This window comes from Syzygium oleosum, unplaced genomic scaffold (genome assembly GCF_021117445.2).
Source record: "Syzygium oleosum isolate NSW1041296 unplaced genomic scaffold, Sole_v2.1 Sole_v2.09, whole genome shotgun sequence".
NCBI classification, from domain to species: domain Eukaryota; kingdom Viridiplantae; phylum Streptophyta; class Magnoliopsida; order Myrtales; family Myrtaceae; genus Syzygium; species Syzygium oleosum.
Window position 1 is genome coordinate 8,724,930 of NW_026607493.1, and position 18,529 is coordinate 8,743,458.

Sequence of the window (18,529 nt, forward strand, 5' to 3'; positions counted from 1 at the left end):
CGATCACGTGCTTCAGACGTTCTTCGTCTCTACTGCTGTTTTTCGTATGATGCCACATTCAATCAAGACAAGACTCCCGTTGCAGTCAGTAATTGGATGCTGCGTATCATCCCCACAAAAGGGATAAAAGCAAACCAAAATAAAGTAAAGATGGTCTCAGAATTTCTTCTCTCGACTCGAATCCACCGGACCAAATGACTCCCAATCATTGATTTTGTTGGCCGCATAAGCGAGTCCCACAAAATCTACGGTTGCAATGCATTTGGTCCATTGGATTCAAGTCCAGGCAAAAATTTCCGCTGATGGACCCGGGTTCGGGCAAAAATTTTGGCTTGCCGTAACCTCATAATTCCCAGCTCAGGAAGCCAAATGAAATGTAAAGGAAAAGAAGAAGCGAGCGCGAAAACAAAAGGGACCACAACCAATACCATCATCTTCTTCTGTCATTTTCTCTTCCTTCTTTTCTCCCATCTCTCTCACGCTTTGTCCACCACAGGCTAACACAAAGTACTGGCTGTGTTGTGTAGTGTGCATGGACGCTCTCTTCGAGTGAGCCCTTCCTTGTCCACATTCCTTTGTCGTTCACTCTCGCTTTCAGTGTCGCCATCTTGTCTTTAGGACTCCGCGGATACGCATGTGCAACCACCTCCATTATTCTGCTCCCCACGAGGCCCCCATCATTCGTGTTCGCCGTGCGTAATTGCATGCCGAGCGATCCGGTTCAGATAGGAATCCGGAACTTACACCTGACTTTGATCTTGTATATGTGCGGACCGCGACGTGCTTGTGTCATTCTGTTCACAGGAAAGATTACGCTGCCAAATTTATTGATCGTCCCGACTCGGGATGATGCGATTCTACACTTCGACAGGCCAAAGGGTACCGCCTTTAACGATCAAACTAGCAAGGTCATGCTGGAAATCAGAAAAAAAAATTGCGACTTCCCGTTCTCAATTATCTTATTGCGTCCATTGACTTCCTTCTTGTTATGCAAACTGCGAGTGTGGTTCCTTTTGACCTGAACGAAGATCGAAGAAGCTCACACATGGTCATTTATAGAGAGCATTTTTCAGATATTGGTGAGAACATATATAGCTAAGAACAATTAGATAATGATACACATCACTATACTATACGAGATCAACCCCAAAAAACCAAAAAGAGTTCCAAAAACATATGATGGGGTATAAAGAAATTCCCCTTGGGTATCAAAACTCATCAGCCCTCTCTTTCCCCATCTTCCTTCGGCCTCGAAGAGCTTGAGCCTGACGTCATTCCGATCACCTCGCTGTGAGTGAATCTCTGTAGCTGTATCATCCTTGCATAGCACCCATCTGGATAGTTTTTCAGTAGATGCGAATGCGAACCTTGCTCTGCCACTTTCCCATCATCGATCAACGCAATGACATGGGCATTCCTGATGGTCGATAGTCGGTGGGCCACCACGATGGTTGTCTTCCCAGCACAAGCACGGTCCAATGCCTCCTGTACAGATCTCTCCGACTCGGCATCTAGCGCGCTGGTCGCCTCATCGAGCAGCATTATGTCTGCTTTTCTCACGAGCGCTCGAGCAACGGCTATCCTCTGCTTCTCTCCTCCAGAGAGTTGAATTCCTCTCTCACCGACAAATGTCTTGTATCCTTCAGGAAGCGCTGATATGAACTTGTGGGCATTGGCTAGGGTCGCAGCCTCCACAATCTCGGCCTCATTGGCCGATTCATGCCCATATGCAATGTTCTCGTAAATGGTGGTAGCGAAAAGGCATGGCTCCTGAGGAACCATCGCAATGTGTCGCCGTAGGGACTTGAGATTGTACTTCCTAATGTCCTTGCCGTCAATCATGACCCGCCCGGAGCTTGGCTCGTAGAACCTCTGGATCAGTGCAATGACCGAGCTCTTGCCACATCCACTGGGGCCTACAAGCGCAAGGGTCTTTCCTGCACGGGCTCGGAAAGTCAAATCACGGAAGATCGGCACATCAGCACGGGATGGATAAGAGAAATCCACATGCTTGAACTCGACTTCCCCACGGAGGCGATCAGGGACTGGAGTAGCATCTGGATCATCAGGGTCAATCTCAGTTTTCCGGTCAAGCAGTTCAAATACCGATCTCATGGCTCGACCGCCCTTGATGAAGTCAGGAGCAAGAGTTAATGTTTCTGCCGCTCCATTGGCAGAGACCATGAGAACCATGAAGACACGTATCGTCTTGGAAAAATCAGAGATCCCATGCTTCACAAGCCATGAAGCATACCAAAGGCCAAGAGCATATGAAGCATAGAGTGCAAACTGGGCCACCCCATATCCACTTCCAGCGATCTGTCCCTTCCAGAAACAGCGCCGAAGCGGAGTTTGAAGGTTGAAGGAGAAAAGACCCACAATTTGCGCTTCAGAATTGAAGGCCGCAACTGTCCTTACATTGGCTATTGCTTCGCCAGCTAGTTGTGTGGCCTTAGCATGGGAAGCTTCAAGGTCTCCCGAAAAGCCAGTCATGAACATTTTCTGTCAAAAGTGAAGAAACAGGAATAAATAAGTGGAATATTGCATAAATTAAAGGTTACTGACGCACATTCTCAGAGCTTGCACACAAGACATACCAAAATTCACTAATGACATCGATTGGGAAAACACTAACCTGCAAAACAGTAGCTGCAACGACCACTGGAAAGACAGCAATGAGGACAAGGGCAAGGCGCCACTGCAGGACAAAACCTGCAGTGCAGGCAACAAGCATGAGGGCTGTGTTCTGCACAATCACTGATATGCGGTCTCCGATCGCCGACCTGACATTGTTGGCATCAAGAGATAGCCTTGCTGCAATCCTTGCACTCTCATTTTCCTCCTGATCAAACCATGCCATTTCATTCTTTAGCACCGCTGCCAGCATTTTCTCCCTCACCCGTTTAGTGAGGTTCTCTCCAACAATATCCCAAAAGAAATGTTGCAGGGTGTTGAAGAGAAGCGCGGCCGATGAAAGACCAATCAGTAGATAGCAGTACTTTGCAATCTCCCTAATCATATAAGCATGGTCCGGGTTGTAGTAGACACTCATGACAGCACTTAGAACATAGGCGAAGAAGGCACTGAGGGAGCCGCAAACGACAGAGCCTATGGACCCAACTAAAGCATAAACCCATTCGGGGGAATTCATTTTAGCAAGACGCCAAAAGGAACTGGCTTGCTCCTTGAAAGCAAGCTTCTCAAGCCTATAATTTGGGTAAGATGCATCAAGAGAAAGACTGAAATCAGAGGTTGAGAAGTCTGATAGGCGACGAGAATATGGTGATCTTCCATATGATGAATTCCGTGCAATAATGGGGGAGCTCACGGAGTTTCTTGCACTGGAGGGCCTGCGACAATAAAATTTATGTTTGATCGTCTGAAAAGAAATCTTTAATTTCTCAAGAGACAACACTCTAAGAACAGAAGTTTTAAGGGAATGATTGGCAGACTAGTACAACTACTAGAAGTGAAATTTACCTTGCACTACTCTTTCTTGCATTATTAAGGGCGGTTTCATGAGCCATCTCCTGCATTCGGATAAGTTTGGCATAAACTCCGTTTTCTCCTTTGGCGAAGAGCTCATCATGGGTTCCGAGCTCAGTGACACTTCCTTGCTGAAGTACAGCCACAAGGTCAGCCTTGCAAATGGTGGAGAGGCGATGGGCAATCACAAGGGTCGTTCTTCCAATCATGAACCTATCAAGGGCTTCCTGCACAAGCTTCTCTGACTCCGAGTCCAATGCACTTGTAGCCTCATCTAGGAGTAATATTGCTGGGTTTTTCAGCATCGCTCTCGCTATGGCTACCCTCTGCTTCTGCCCTCCTGAGAGCTGTAGCCCTCTTTCCCCAACCTGTCATTTAAGAGATTACTACTCAGTTTTTGGTAATCTTGTCCCCTTATTTTCAGAACAGAATTCCTTTGAACAGGAAGTACAGAAACCACATTCGAGTGATAATAAGTCCATCTGGACCCATCCAGCTAAGATATGCGATATCAACTAAGACTCAGTCTTTATGTTGGAGTTTATGGCAACTCTCCTCTAAGTTATCATTTTATCTTTTCCTCTCAGAGGTGGCAGTATGGTTCGCGATACTAAAGTATTGAACTTGTAATCAGTCGTAGAATGCTTTGCTATTGCAATTCCATTGAGAAGTTAAAATTTAACATCATTCAGCCCGTTTGTATAGTCGAAACCCGTTTCGCATTTTACTTCACTTGACTCTGCACTGTGACCACTATTCTCTGCTTTATTGCTCCCTTTTCTAGTCCAAAAAAATTGTTTCATCTTCACTACCAATGTCATTCAATCTTTTGTCCCTGCTGGTAGGGCAAATTCTCCTTTTTTTTCCCCCTCTCAAAACGTAATAGTCCAGTGACCAAAAAAAAAAAAAAAACCGTAACTTTCCTAATAGAACCAATACACCTCGCTATGCACCAATTCATGTTAAGTTGTTCATCTTCGTATCGTGCCCTGCATGTGCTTATTTTTCCTGGTTTCCCATTGCGCTCTTCCTGGAATTCTCTCTTCTATTCTCATGGTTTTCCATCCTCAACAGTTTCTTTAGTACTTGGTTTCTGCCTAATCTATAAAGACGTCTTGTCGATATCTGCACATGCACTGTTGACTGAAGCATGTTATCTTCTTTATTATTGCATTACAAGACGGACCACTTCCCTCCATCGACATTTTAAAATGAAATGAAATCCTGGGTCCCGGATGTTGACCAAATGAACGGGTAAATTAAAAAAATTAAGCAATTATGAGTTCTCTTAAAAACGTCTACCAAAAAAAGTGGACCCTTCCTGGTCAAAATCCATGATTACGTGTTTGCTTTAGGAATGATCAACTTCACCCACTCCTCCACCTCCCTAAACTGACATAAAGACAGATTATCAAATGCCTATAATCACCAACATCATCAATATGACCCCCATAGTCTCTTCATTAAGAGGCAAATTAATTAAAGAAATCAATGATCTTATAGAGCTATTTGCACACAAAACTTTCAAACAGGAAACAGGAAAACAAAGGCTTCCCAACAATAATTCCATGTCTCAATTAATTCTATAGCCTAAAAAGAGAATGCAACAGAACCAATTAATAGACTGAATAATTTGCTAACCTGTGTATCGAAGCCATCTGGGAGCTTGACGATGAAGGAATGTGCATTGGCGACTCTGGCCGCCTCTTCGATCTCGACCTGGCTTGCGTTGGGCCGGCCTAACAAGATGTTCTCTTTGATGGTGGTCGCGAAAAGAGCTGGTTCTTGGCTTACTAGCCCTATTTGCTCCCTCAGCCATCTCAACTTCAGTGTCTTTATGTCATGCCCATCCAGCATGACTTGCCCTGAAACACGTTCATTCACCTTGATCAACACAAACAGCTTCTTCTTTTTTCGACACAGTGTAACACATTGACATTACCCTCTTCAACCATGCATAATCAACTCACCCCGAGAACAGAAACTATCTTCGATGGGATTAAAACATCAACCATCAAACATCTTCGGTGATGATTTAATTTTTTCACAAGAAATTGAATTTGTCAGTTAGGTTTTCGAGAAATTACCAGAAGTGGGATCGTAAAATCTCTCAATCAGCGAAACAACCGTGCTTTTACCAGACCCGCTGCTGCCAACCAAAGCAATCGTCTTCCCGGCAGGCACAGTGAGAGAGAAGTTGTTGAGTATCCGAACGTCTGGCCTCGACGGGTACGAGAAATCCACCTTCTTCAGCTCCACCAGTCCCGTCACCGAGTCAAGCTCCAAACCCGACTCACCATTCCTATCGATGCTTGGCTCGTGGTCGATTATTCGGAAAATCTTTGCAGCCGCAACCCTCGCCTTGGCGAACGCCCCCATGCTCGGCAACGATTGCCCCAATGCACTGCCCCCAATTAGCAAAGAATCAGCAAGAGACCATGAAAGAAATTTCTTCCTAGAAAACAGAGTCGGGAACACTTACAGGCCACCAATCATGACGGCGAACATGGTGGATATGGCAAGGCCGCCGTTGGTGAAGTGGTGGCGGACGAGGTAACCACCGTACCAGAGAAGGAGGGCGTAGCAGCAGAAGACGACGAAGTAGGTGGCGCCCAAACCCATTCCTTTGGCAAACCCGGTTCGATATCCGGTCCTCTGCGCTCTCCTCAGAGCAGTGGAATACGCTTGGAGTGCTCTCGACTCCCCCACGAAGCCCAAAACGACTCGTATTTGCACCACCGTCTGTTAACATACTCAGCCACCATCAAAATCAAAGAACGAAAAACCAAACAGAAGGGGGGAAAAGGAAGATCTCTACCTGTTCGACGATATTCCCAGCTTGCGAGAGAGCGTCTTGGGTCTTGGCGGAGAGCTTGGCCAGAGTGGTGGTGTGGATCCCGCCAATGACGGCGATTAGAGGGACCACGGCGAGGGTGACCAGAGCCAGCTGCCACACGGCCGTGAATCCCACCACAAAGCCGGAGACGAACGTCCCCATGTAATGTAGGAAATTCCCCAGCTGCAGCACAAGAAATCGAAACAAGAAGATGAGGAGATGAAATTGATGAGTAATAAGGGGATTGGAGAAGACGTTGCTGCTGTGGGCCTCAGACCTTCTCGCTAATGGCGTCCTGGACCATGACGGCGTCGGTGTTGATGGCATAGACGACGTCGGAGGTGCGAACCTCCGTGTCGAAGTACTCTATGTCTTGGTTCAGGGCAGCTTCCAGATACTTGATCCTCATCTTGGTCGATTGCCTCTCCCCGGTCCACATCCAGCATGATATCTCTGCAACCACAAATTACGTCATCTCTTCAGTTCAAGAATCACATTTCACGAGAACCCATGTAAGAGAAGAAACCATAACGGCGGAGAGAGAGAGAGAGAGAGAGAGGGTAAGACCTGCCCATGAAGAAGCCCATATCGCAGCACCCACCACCAGAAAGTAAAATGCGTACTGCCAAGTGTTTGCACAAGCACAACAAGATCAGTGACTGTGACGATTTGCAGATAAATGGGTGCGAAACTGAAAGTCCCGAGTTTCTTTTTTTTTTTTAATTTCTTTTCTGAGCGCATTACCTTCAAGACTTCCTGCATCATCTTATCCATGTCGTTGGCATTGGACCCGAAGGAATTGACGAGATCGGCGAAGAACCTCAAGAAGAGAGGCAGAGAACACCCATGTACGAGCGCCCCCAGAGACCCAATCCCCATCAGCACATAATCCAACCCATCCGCGAATCTGAACAGCTCGCCGAACCCAACCGCAGGAACATCTTTCGGCTTCTCTTCGCCGTCGCCACCCGCAACACTGCTGCTGCTGCCGCCATCCCTTTTGTGCTCAGCTGACGACGACGACGACGAAGAAGAAGAAACAACAGCACCGGCACCAGCAGCACCATCACCGGCACAAGCAGCAGCTGTATTGGCGGCATCCATTTCTCCTGCCTTTGTGGGCACGCTCTGTCGGGCCGAAGCTGCTGATTCGAGCGCCGAATTGGGGTCTGCCGCCGCTGGAGGGTGGGGGAGGGCAGAGCGAGGAGGAGAGGAGGAGGCGGAGAGGAGCTCAAGGCCTTGCATTTCTGACCAACGCCACTGCTCAATCGCGGCCTTTATCTCCTCCTGGGGAGAAGAATCTTGTGACATTTGCAAAGACCCAATGAGCCAAAAAAGAAAAAGAGAAAAAAAAATGGCCAAAAAAAAAAAAACCCGCTTCTTTTGTGAACAGACAGAGCAGAGCGCGCACGCACAGCACAGCACCCCGTCCTCCTCCTCCTCCTCCTTCCTCCTCTTCTTTTGATTATTTGACCGGGGCGACTCCCACGATCGACCTGGCTTTCTTTTTTATTTTAGATCAGGTGTGCTTGTTTGTTTCCGCTCTTTCCTTTCTCTGTCCCACTCTTTCTCTCCTTTTTTGCTTTCTGGGGTTTCTTCAAAATTCCTTCTTTTTTTTATTCCGAGGGTGGTGGTGCTGCTCTTGTTTGGCTGTGCAAGGAGGATGGAGGGATTGGTTTCGAGACGTGTTTTTTCACGGTCAGTGGGTGTGGGCTGTGCTCGGTCCTGTGCTTCTTCTGTAAAAAAAAAAAAGGAAAAAAAACACGGAAAGCGACGGGTGGTGGTGAGATGAGCACAGGAGCACAGAGAGAGAGAGAGAGAGACCCTCCGACAAGCAGCACTGTGTGTGGGAAAACTTGGAGATGGGCTTTTGACTGGGACAGACTCCTTTCTTTCTTTAACTGGCCACGAATTCAAAGTGGGAAAGAACAAAATAATAAATAGAGTCTCATAAAAAAATTTTAAATTATACCATGCGTTTGTCCTAAATTTTATTTATATAAAACTAAATGACAAATTTACCACGAGAACTATGACAAATCTGCCTACATAAATACCAAAAAACAAACAGCATTAACATATCACTCAGATATTATTTTGGCTGAAATATTATCTATCGAAGCATTGACAACAAGTTTAGAATTTATTATGTCACAAGAAAAAGTTTAGAGTGACATCAGTAAGTAGAGCACAGTTTGGAGTTTTTGATGTCGCAAAAAAATTTGTAATAAATTTGTCACGGTAGCATGATTTAGGGTTTTTTAAGGTTTTTTTTCCCAAAAAAAAACTGGCTTTTTTTCAGAAAAAAGAGGGGGGAAAAACTGATGATCTTTTTATTGGACAGAAGTTGATAATGATGGATCAGGTGGCTTGGTTGGGAAGTTAACAGCAGCGCAATAGCAAGTTAAAAGCTTGCTGATGAAAATTCTCGGCTGGCTGCTTTGCACATACAATGGATGGTCGTCGTCCTGTCCGTCTGTCTCCTTCAAATCCGGCGATCTTCACTCACCCTGTTGCTCTGCACTGCAGAGGAAAACCAAAATAAGAAAAAAAAAAAAAGCTTTCTTCTTTATTGACTTTTTGGGGATTGGCAGGTGGAGCAGTTTATTGCCGGTTTGTTTCTAGTTTTATCAGCACCGTGTTGGTATTTTCCCCTTTGCCAATCGAAATATAAAGAAAAAAAAAATCAATGCGTTCTTCAAGTATCATGAATGAACTATATGATTCCAAGTGAGTTTGACTGTTGAGAAAATAATTATATCTCGTCCGATGCATGATATGGATTTGGCATTAAAATCAGTCCGATGATACTGCCCCTGTAACAAAACCGGATAATTTGTCTACGGAACGGCAATTTCGTGTTGCGTCTTTCGAATTTTATTTCTGTCGAAAGAAAGCGTGCATAAGTCAATCGAACAAAATTCGTACTTGTCATCGATAATCTCGGTAACTCAAGTTAGCAATAAATCGTTCCATTTTTCATTGTTTAAAGTATGTTTTAACTATCATTATTAAAACCCCTTATTAGTGCGCTAGGGTGCAAAAGGAATTGTGATCAACCATACCATTGCATTTTTTTTCTTTTGCAATATACATGGATGATTATAAATACCAATGGAGTACTACTTAGTCTAAAATACCCTAGAGGATCGTAAAAATGAACTAATCTATAGTAACATTCGTCATCAAACATCATTAGTGATTGGACTTACGTTAGGTAAGATATCACAAATATTACAAGATAAGTATGATGTGACATTTTTATTATAAGTGTTAGAATATCCAGCGTAAAAGTTTAGACTAATCAATGGATACGATGCAGTCTTCAACAAAATGAGAAAATGTACAAGTAAAACATTTTTAACGAAACATTGTTTAATTGACTCTATCCCGGTAGGCTTTTTTCAAGTACCATTCATCTTTTGATAAAATATGCGGCTAACCCAATTTGACGTTAGTTAAAGAAAAACTCGAAACCTTTGAAAATATGCAAATAACTGTTGCGATATAATATACACACGCAACAATATTCGCTTGTTTTCACTTTAGCTTTTGGAGGTCCGAGGTGTCTCTCACGAGGTGTTGCCCATCTCGATCGACACACAACTAAAGTCACCTTACTATTTGATGAGATGTCCCAACAATACTAAGGTAAAGCAGGGTTAAGTGCCATTTGCGAAAGTTTGATGTAAAAAGTACTCAAGTCTTTCTATCCATGGTAAAAGAAAATGCATAGGATGTAAAAAGTGTCAATTGCTTTTTAATTAACTGATATTTTACTCGAGCATGTTTCAAAAGCAATTTTTAAATGTTCTCTTTCACTATTGGGAATATAATAAGCTCCTGGTGTGAACTTTGGAGCTGCTTCTTTTCTTCTTTAGCTTCTATCATTTGGAACCTTGGGTTCGGCAGGATTCATTGATGGGAGCGTCGGGACCTTGAGGCCCTTGACCTTCTACATTTTCTCGATATACAAGTATCGGTTCGTTTTACGTTCCCATTACGAGTTTTTCACCGTTGAATTGAAAAATAAAAAATAAAAAATATCCGGACCAAGATCTATTGAATAGTTGAGATTTGTTGCATTTCAATATAATGGTAAAAGATTATGAAGGCATGGTGCCTCGTGGGAACCATGAAAATACCGTTCTTTAGAAAGTACTTTAGTATTATCTCTTAAAAAATAAAAAAAACAATAGTTAAATGATATATGTTCTAACTATATTTTTTGACGAAGTTGATGTTTGATGAAAATTAGATTTCAAAAGTAAAATAAAAGGTAAAAATCATTCCAAGCACCGGCTTAAGGAAAATTTGTATTAACTTCTAACTTTAAAAAGAAAATTGAAGTAACCATATTGATCTTCGATAAGTGATAACGCTAAGCGGGAAATTATTCGAACTCACATTGATAGCTTGAAGCTTAAAGAATAATGTTTCGTTTTATGTCGATGTTTTCGTTATTTCGAATTTACTCTTGGTAATTTGACGTTACCTTTCCGTCGAGAATAAAATATAATTTTATTTAAAAACACGACACAGACTATTATGAGAAATGACTCGTATACTAAGGCTTGCTCATAACGATACGTCGCACGTTATCATGATTTTTGTGAAATGTGTGATCAACCTTTGGAAAACCGAAATTGTTGTGATAAAGTAAGCTTAACGAGCACACAACAAACTCATCAACAAGTGCCACTTCTATTAAAGAGTATTTTTAGGACACTTATTAAGTATTCAAATAAGAAAAAATTGCAACTTTCAATGTACTAGCTTTGTTTTATCGATACGTGTAATTAATGTTTTGAAAAATCGAATAATTTGACTCAATAAACGTGTATCTAAATAAGGGTTTTGGTCAAAATAACTTTTCTTATTCAGTTACTCAACAAATGCCTAAGGACAATCTTAAACAAAAAACATTTTGCAAACAAGATCTAATTACAAAAAAGATTAAAGCTTCCGACACGGATCAACAAGCATGCACAATCAAGAACAGCACAAATTTTTTTTCAATGCAATTATTGTAAAGGACGCGAGCCATAAATTCTCCTGTCAATTATTTTCTCGACGAATGCTCTCCCCCGAAAAAAAAAAAAAGTTTATGCGTGCACATCTTGAAGAGAGCCTTCAAAGTCAGAAACTGCGACAGTCTTGAAGTTTCCACCTGTCGTTCGCAGTGAACATTTCCCATTTTCCATCAGAGCCGACGCATTCATTGCGAGCGTTGACCGACGGCACTGCGCTGTGTGGGACTCCCTCCCTGCCGAAGGAGCGGGAGGCGTGCAGGACAAGGAGAAGGGGCGTGAACAGTGGCTTCGAAAATGAGGTGTCAGAAACCGCCGTGGGACAACCTGTGCCCGTTGAATAACTGCTGTAGCTCTGCTATTAACCTGTTCGACTTTCCAACCTTAATTTCCACAAAATTTTGCCCATTTGTCCCCCCACCCGAGAGAAAAGAATGCACGGAAAGAAAAAGGAGGGAGAAAAGCTAACAGTTAAAGATCGAGATCTGTTCGAAGTTTTAAGAGATTTTAAGAATCCCACCGTGCGCCACAAGTGTCGCGGGCACATTAAATTCCTATTTCTTTGCTTTCGGGCACTTAGGTGAAATTCTATTCAAATAGCTGCACACATGTGCGACCACGCTCCGAAACTATTTCGATAGGAGAGAAGCGAGTCGCGGGCTCGAGGATTGGAGAGTGATCTGTATTCGGACCACAACTAGAGTCATTCTACAAATAGCTCAACTGCTGTCTGGTATGAGGATAGCTTAGGTTTCTTGTAATTATGGGTTAATGGATCAGCACATGTGAGCAAAATGAGACATGCCTCTTCAATTCACCCATTTCTTTGGATCAGCACATGTGAGCAAAATGAGACGTGCCTCTTCAATTCACACATTTCTTTAGTTCATGCATCTATTGAGTTCATGAATATCTTAATTTCGTGTATCTCTTGAGTTCATGAATCTCTTCAATTCACGAAACTCTTGAGTTCATGTGTTTTTTCAATTCATGTCCATGCAATAGAATCCAACTATTCTTCATTTCAGATAAGATAGAATATACGGAGCATAAAGAATGGAGTGGAAGTTCTCTTCAATTTTTTCTTTAAGTGTGTCGGTTTCAAGAATTGTTCGGCAAAGTCTTATTTGGACAATGCTAATACAAATGGGTTCGAGATGTTGTATCTTGAGAGGCATAATTCGTGAAGTTGCTTAGCACCGTTTGTAGGAACTAATTTCCTTGAGGAAATTCGGTTAGCCGTACCTGACCTCCAGTCTAATTTTATCACAACTCGTTCGGTTTTTCCCACGTAAAGAAGGATAATTAGGTCATTTTAGCGGGGCTTTGATACGTAATTTGCGGTTTTAAAAATAAATGAAATTTTTTTTTTATCATAAGATGCGATCCGACGCATAGTTTTTGGTATTTCCTCATTATCTTTTCCTTACAATTGTCGCAATTTTCATAATTTTGACCGGTCTAACCACTTATATCTAACCCGAAAATGATTGGCCAGTGGAGGGATATGGAACTTCAAGTGGGAGTTCCACGGGAATAATACAAACTCAAGTCTTTGACTGAATCCGTTTGACGGGAAATTGTCAGCAAATCGTCGACAAATCTCGAGAGATTACTCTAAATTAAGATTCCCTCATCGAAAGTGACAGCAAATTAGGTCACTCCTAAGTAGGTGCAACCAATCTGCTCTACTTTCATTGCTTACGAAGGTCTTCTGATCTGCTCAAGTCAGCGCAGTACACTACTGCGAAAGCTTCAGTTAACTAATCCTACTTAAAGATCTCTTTGTTTTTTTTCGAAAATATATAACCAAAAAAACCAAAATAAAAGTTAAAATAAAGATAAAAAATATATATGTAATCTGAATGGGAGGGCAGAGCTAGCTGCTTTTGCTCACACCCTGCTGCAGGGAAGTGGCAGAAGGCATCGCACAGTGAAGAAGACCGTATTAAAGAAAGACTCCCCCGGAGAAAAGAGTGTGGAGTTGTCATGGGAGAGGACTAATTGTTCACTTCCTCAAGAAAGATGTGGAGGAAATTGCAAAGAAATTGGCCTTGTACTTTCGTATTTCTGTTTTCCATGTATTTTTTTGTTGGGCCTCGACTTCATGGAATATGTGTTTGCATCCGACTCATGCGAGCCTAGCATATATGAATGGGAGATACATCTGATGGCTCCGTTCAACTACTGTAGGCAGATGTTTTATGTATACGGTAAGTCGCCGACATAATGTGACGAGTAACGTGAAATCCATTTAACCTTGCATTCGAGAGTTCTTCGGCCATCCACGAGCGTGAGAGAGCATTCTACATACCCATTATATTGGTGACGTGGTAAATCGAACCGATCGCGATGTTCACATTTGGATCACCTAGCTTTACGTTCAAGCACAAAAGATCGGAAAAAAATAGTGATAACCGAGCATTAAATGATATAGAAGGTGGGATTTAATGCAGAACACGAGGATGCACGAGGTGCAAGGGTTCATACATTTATTATCCCTCGATGGAGAGGCGAAAGATTTTTAGCTTGTTGTGGAAGTAATTCTAAAGGCCGTGCACCGCTTAAAGTTGCAACATTGGAGTGCCTAAATGGAAAATAAGACAAAATAATTCCAGTGAAAAGGAGAAGTTACACGCGTTCTAATTTTGGGATACGACTATTGATTACAGATGTGTGCAGGTCGGGAAAACAGTGAGGGAAAGGAAACCGCATGTGCGGGCCTCCATACGACCCAATGGTGACCTACGCAATAATGAAGGTGACGATGCTTTTCAACTTCTCTAGGCAAAACGTGGGAATTTGGTGAAAACCCAATGGAGAAAGCCATTTCTGACTCACCCTAGTTTGGTCCATCACATAGACGTAGGAGTATTTATTGATGGGATTGTACTGTTCTCTTCTCTTCTCTTCTCGTCCGGATCCGATCTCCTCGATCGGATTTATCATAACCGTTGATTTTATCTATATCACGTGTGGAGCGCATATGAAATTCCGTAGGATTAGCGATATGAGAGAAGAAAATGAGTTATCGAACATATCATTTAGGCGATGACCTTGTAGATTACAAGGGTCGCGCATAGAAGGGAAGGGGAATGGCATAGTCCAAATTCAAGCTCGCAATTTTTCCTTGACCGTGACTCACCTAATCAGAGACAGGGAGCAACATGTGCTGGGGGACATTCACTCACTTCCTTGACTAAATTTTTGGCAATGTGCTCGCTAGGACATTGGAAAGCGCGAACTTGATTTTCAAACACGGACAGAGGATCTTAAAGTTCAAAATATGTTTGGTAAGCACAGAGATATTTTGCAATAGATACCACAATTTGGTATTGGGATTCTTCATATTCCAACGCATCACTCTTCGTCATGTCAAAATCTCTCTTTAAAACTAGAAAATCACATGACGGGTCTTAAGCCTGTAGGGAATGTGATCGAGTCGTAACACTTCGTTTAGTTCAATTAAATGCTAAACCTTTTATTAAAATGTATAATCGGGTCCTAAATCTTTCAATTGGTTTAGTTAAAACTTATGTTGAAAGTGCAATTCTAGAATGTCATGTAAGCTATCTTTCAAGGGGCACTTGTGCAATTTCGAGTATTGTTCATTGAAAGGATTTAATATCGGTCATTAGCTAATAACCTCCGGAGATTGCTGGCTATAACAATTCAAGGTCAAATCAAACGAGTAAGATGAAACATGCCTATCGTTGAACGGTTGCTCGAATTCAATTATCTCGTACTAGCAAGGGCATGTCTTATCTTCCTCTACGGATCCCATTTCGAAAGAAGAATAGATATTCCCTAACATAGCGACAATTGACCAAATAAAAAAAAAACAGTAGAATCAAAATGGGGCCAGGCTTACATGGAAATTATAATAAGGGAGTCTCCCCCTCCTCTTTTGTTTCGAGAATATAACCGGTTTATCCCCTTCAAAATTTGTTTAATGAGGATCAATCAACGCAACATTACAAAAAGTGGGTCTCCATCATAGAGGACTTTGTACTAATTTAGATAACTCAAGCAAACCCTTTCACATATTTTAAGTTTGGTCAAGGAACATGAATCGAGCGAAGCAAAACAACGAAGCAAAGTTTGTCGTAGAGTAGGTCGAAAGTTAGATATCAAATTGGCCCAATTGACAAAGGACATGGGAACCCTAGTCAATGTGTTTGGTTCTTGGCAGGTCATCTGCCCAATTTTGAGGGGGAAGCCGAAGCGCCTCCAAAGAGATCAAGAAAAGGGGTCCCTGTCTCTCACATCGCATCGCGAGATTTAAAGATGATACTAATCAAATTTTTAAGATAATGATCAATTTCTGTCACTCTCTCTGAGATTTAATTAAGGGATTTAATGCTAATTAACAATGCTATATCAATGATAGTTGCTAATCGGATCTCCCCATGTCATCATGCGATTGGGCGGGGGGGGCAGAAAATCCAAAGCCAAGCACTCAAATGCCACTCAAATACTTGTCGAAAAAGCGGAGCACGTTAACGATCATCATGCCATTCGATTGTCTTTCTCGTGGAGAAGTGTGCGTTATGATGCTATAAAGCAATCCCAATTACGCAATCTTTAATTATAAGGTAAGATTTCGGTAAAGATGGTGGTGAGGGTATGGCTGAGTGCACCGATGAGATGGCTGAGTTGTCATCCTGACAGATGGACAGGTGTGACAGTGGTTGAGCACTCCCAAAGTTTAAAATTTTATAATATACATGTTGTTTTTTGTAAAGAATAAAGGTAACCCCTATTTGATTATTGCTCGTCGTCCTAGGATCTTTCCTATTACCCAAATGATTTCGAGGGCCCATAACCAAAGAACACTACGGACATAGCCTTGTCTCCTAAACAAGATTCATGCTATAAGTGAAAGATTTTGCCTATTCCATTTTAATAGGCAGTTATTTTATAACTGCGTTTGCGCTCGTTAGAATTCAAAATCGGAAGTGTTAACGCAAAAATTTTATAAATTTTACCAATATTTTCCTTGCATGTTTTCCAATACTTTTTGATGGAAGGGCCGGTCTGGCGCTTTTGCAAATCTTTGAGGATCCGATCCTTGGATTATAAAAAAATTAGTCTCGATTGGTTATCGAAGATTTTTGAAGTATTTGTAAGTCATGACATTTTGGGTAGGACATGCAACGAAACGCACCATTTTTTGGGCAAATCGCTCTAAGACTACGTTGGGAAGAGAGGAAAGGGAAAATAAATAAGAAAATGTCTCGAATTTCAAATTTTCCCCTTTCTTTCTTTTTGTGAAATTATTTTAAAATTTTCAAGAATTTCTATTAAAAATTTTCATTCTTTCCAATCCCCCTTATTTCCTAAATAAAACCAAAGGCCAAAATCCAGATTTCTAAGATGTTTTGAGGGGACCTTACTCAATAAGTAGAATAATAGACAGAAAATCAAAAGACGAAGTAACTTTCTCTCAAAATTTGAAACATTGGAGAACGAATTTAAGAGTATAATAGTCATGTTCTTTAATCAAAACTCATTTTCTTTTACTATAGTCAAAAAGCTTGACCAGGATGGTCATGCATTATGTAGCTAGCACGGAGAAATTATTATATTGTCGCACATGATTGCGCTTGACCCGAAATACAATCTTCCACAGTGGTGGCTATAATTAATTAGCAGGAAATTTAGACTAATTTAAATTAATTGGAGTGAACTTATTGGTCATGTGAAAATGTGATACAAAAAGCGTGAAGGGATGTTTCTTTTTCTCGTAATTTATTGGATGATGTGCATGAAAAGTCGCGGCTTAGGGCACTAGACTCGGGTCCACCTTCCTTAGGGACTTACATTTTAACGCGAGACTCCCAATGTGTGAACTTTCATAGTCAAATGCCCTTTTTTTCGGTTTATTTGACTATCATCAACATAGTCAAAGCCATATAATTAATCAAGTAGTTTTAACCTCAGTTGTAGGACAGATGGCAATAACTAAATCGCCAAATCAGTAATTTTCGAAAAAAATTGATCGGAGAGATTAAATAAGAATTTCATGCAAATATTTAAAACTAAATTGATAAAACAAAAAAGTTATGGCTTAATTGATATTCGTATAATAGATTTATGGCTGATTGGGTAATTTTTTCCACATGCACGAACTAAATTTTGCTATTGTGATCTATATTAGATGCTAAGTGCCTCATTTGGTTTCTCGAAAAGTTTTCTGTTTTTTTAACTGTTCTCTTGTCAAATGAAAATTGGGGGGGACATTCAACCTATTGATGTGGGTGTCGCACAAATTCTACGCTACGCGATTCAATCAAACATGTCACCATCGGTGATGCCGTTTGTGCCTTTGTCAACCATGCATGGATAGCCCATGTAAGCATTTCTTATACTTCCCTTTATTCCGAAAGTCAGACCTATTTATGGTGACTTTTATATTTTAACTTTGATTTAATCATACAGATCTCACAATTTGTCTTTTATTTAACGCAAATCACCTTAAGCCGTACAAAACATACAAATACTGAGCTCTGATCCTTTCCCTGGGTTCTGTTTGATCTAAAAACCTCCTTTTCTTTCTTTTTCTTTTTTTGAACTTTTTGGTACCCTATGAAACAATATAACCAAGCAATCCTTTTTTCCCAACAACCAAGACTAGTCCTTTAATATATTCTTTTTCTTTCGACTTTGGCACAAAACAATTTGCTTTTTTCACTTACTACAAAGAAGTGGAGATCGTGGGTCCTCTGATTTTCATGGAAGTAGAAGACGCTCCTAATTCACGTTACATTCAAAAAACCGTAATCAATTTGCGCCAAAGCACGAGCCATGCTCGAATGGTAGTGTCTAGGGGTTGGCGACACCATCATTTTTCGTGGCTTCCATCTACTCGAATTTTCTAGGGTTATTTTCCAAACGGTCGGTGCACCTTCATCAATATGTATACTATATATGTAAGCTCCGTACAATCATTCTAACAGTAGCAAATTGCAATCAACTAAAAAGTGTTCACAACATGGCCATCTCATTTCAAGATCAACAAGATAAGATCTTGAAAAGTGGCTAATGACAAATCAGAAACAGTGTCACCACAAATGGGCAATTTGCGTGTGTCCCCACCCTAATCAATCACGCAATGATTATCTCTTTCTTGTGAGTAGTTGCTGTAATTTGCCCACAATTTGATTTTCTTTGTAGA

At 41.6% G+C, this 18,529-nt stretch overlaps 2 protein-coding genes across 2 annotated transcripts in view; both read right to left on the reverse strand.

Moving 5' to 3' along the window:
- LOC115693852 (heavy metal-associated isoprenylated plant protein 3-like) overlaps positions 1-18,529 on the reverse strand; it is an 81,517-nt gene that overhangs the window by 25,394 nt on the left and 37,594 nt on the right. The gene's annotated exons all lie outside the window — the stretch shown is intronic.
- On the reverse strand, positions 1,066-7,661 carry LOC115662478 (ABC transporter B family member 1). The gene is made up of 10 exons (XM_030584624.2): positions 7,067-7,661; positions 6,890-6,944; positions 6,600-6,775; positions 6,305-6,505; positions 5,969-6,228; positions 5,574-5,890; positions 5,128-5,351; positions 3,481-3,854; positions 2,636-3,350; positions 1,066-2,502 (listed from the first exon to the last, which is right to left on the reverse strand). Exons 1-10 carry the CDS (start codon positions 7,631-7,633, stop codon positions 1,219-1,221), a joined length of 4,173 nt encoding a protein of 1,390 aa, XP_030440484.2. The 5' UTR covers positions 7,634-7,661; the 3' UTR covers positions 1,066-1,218.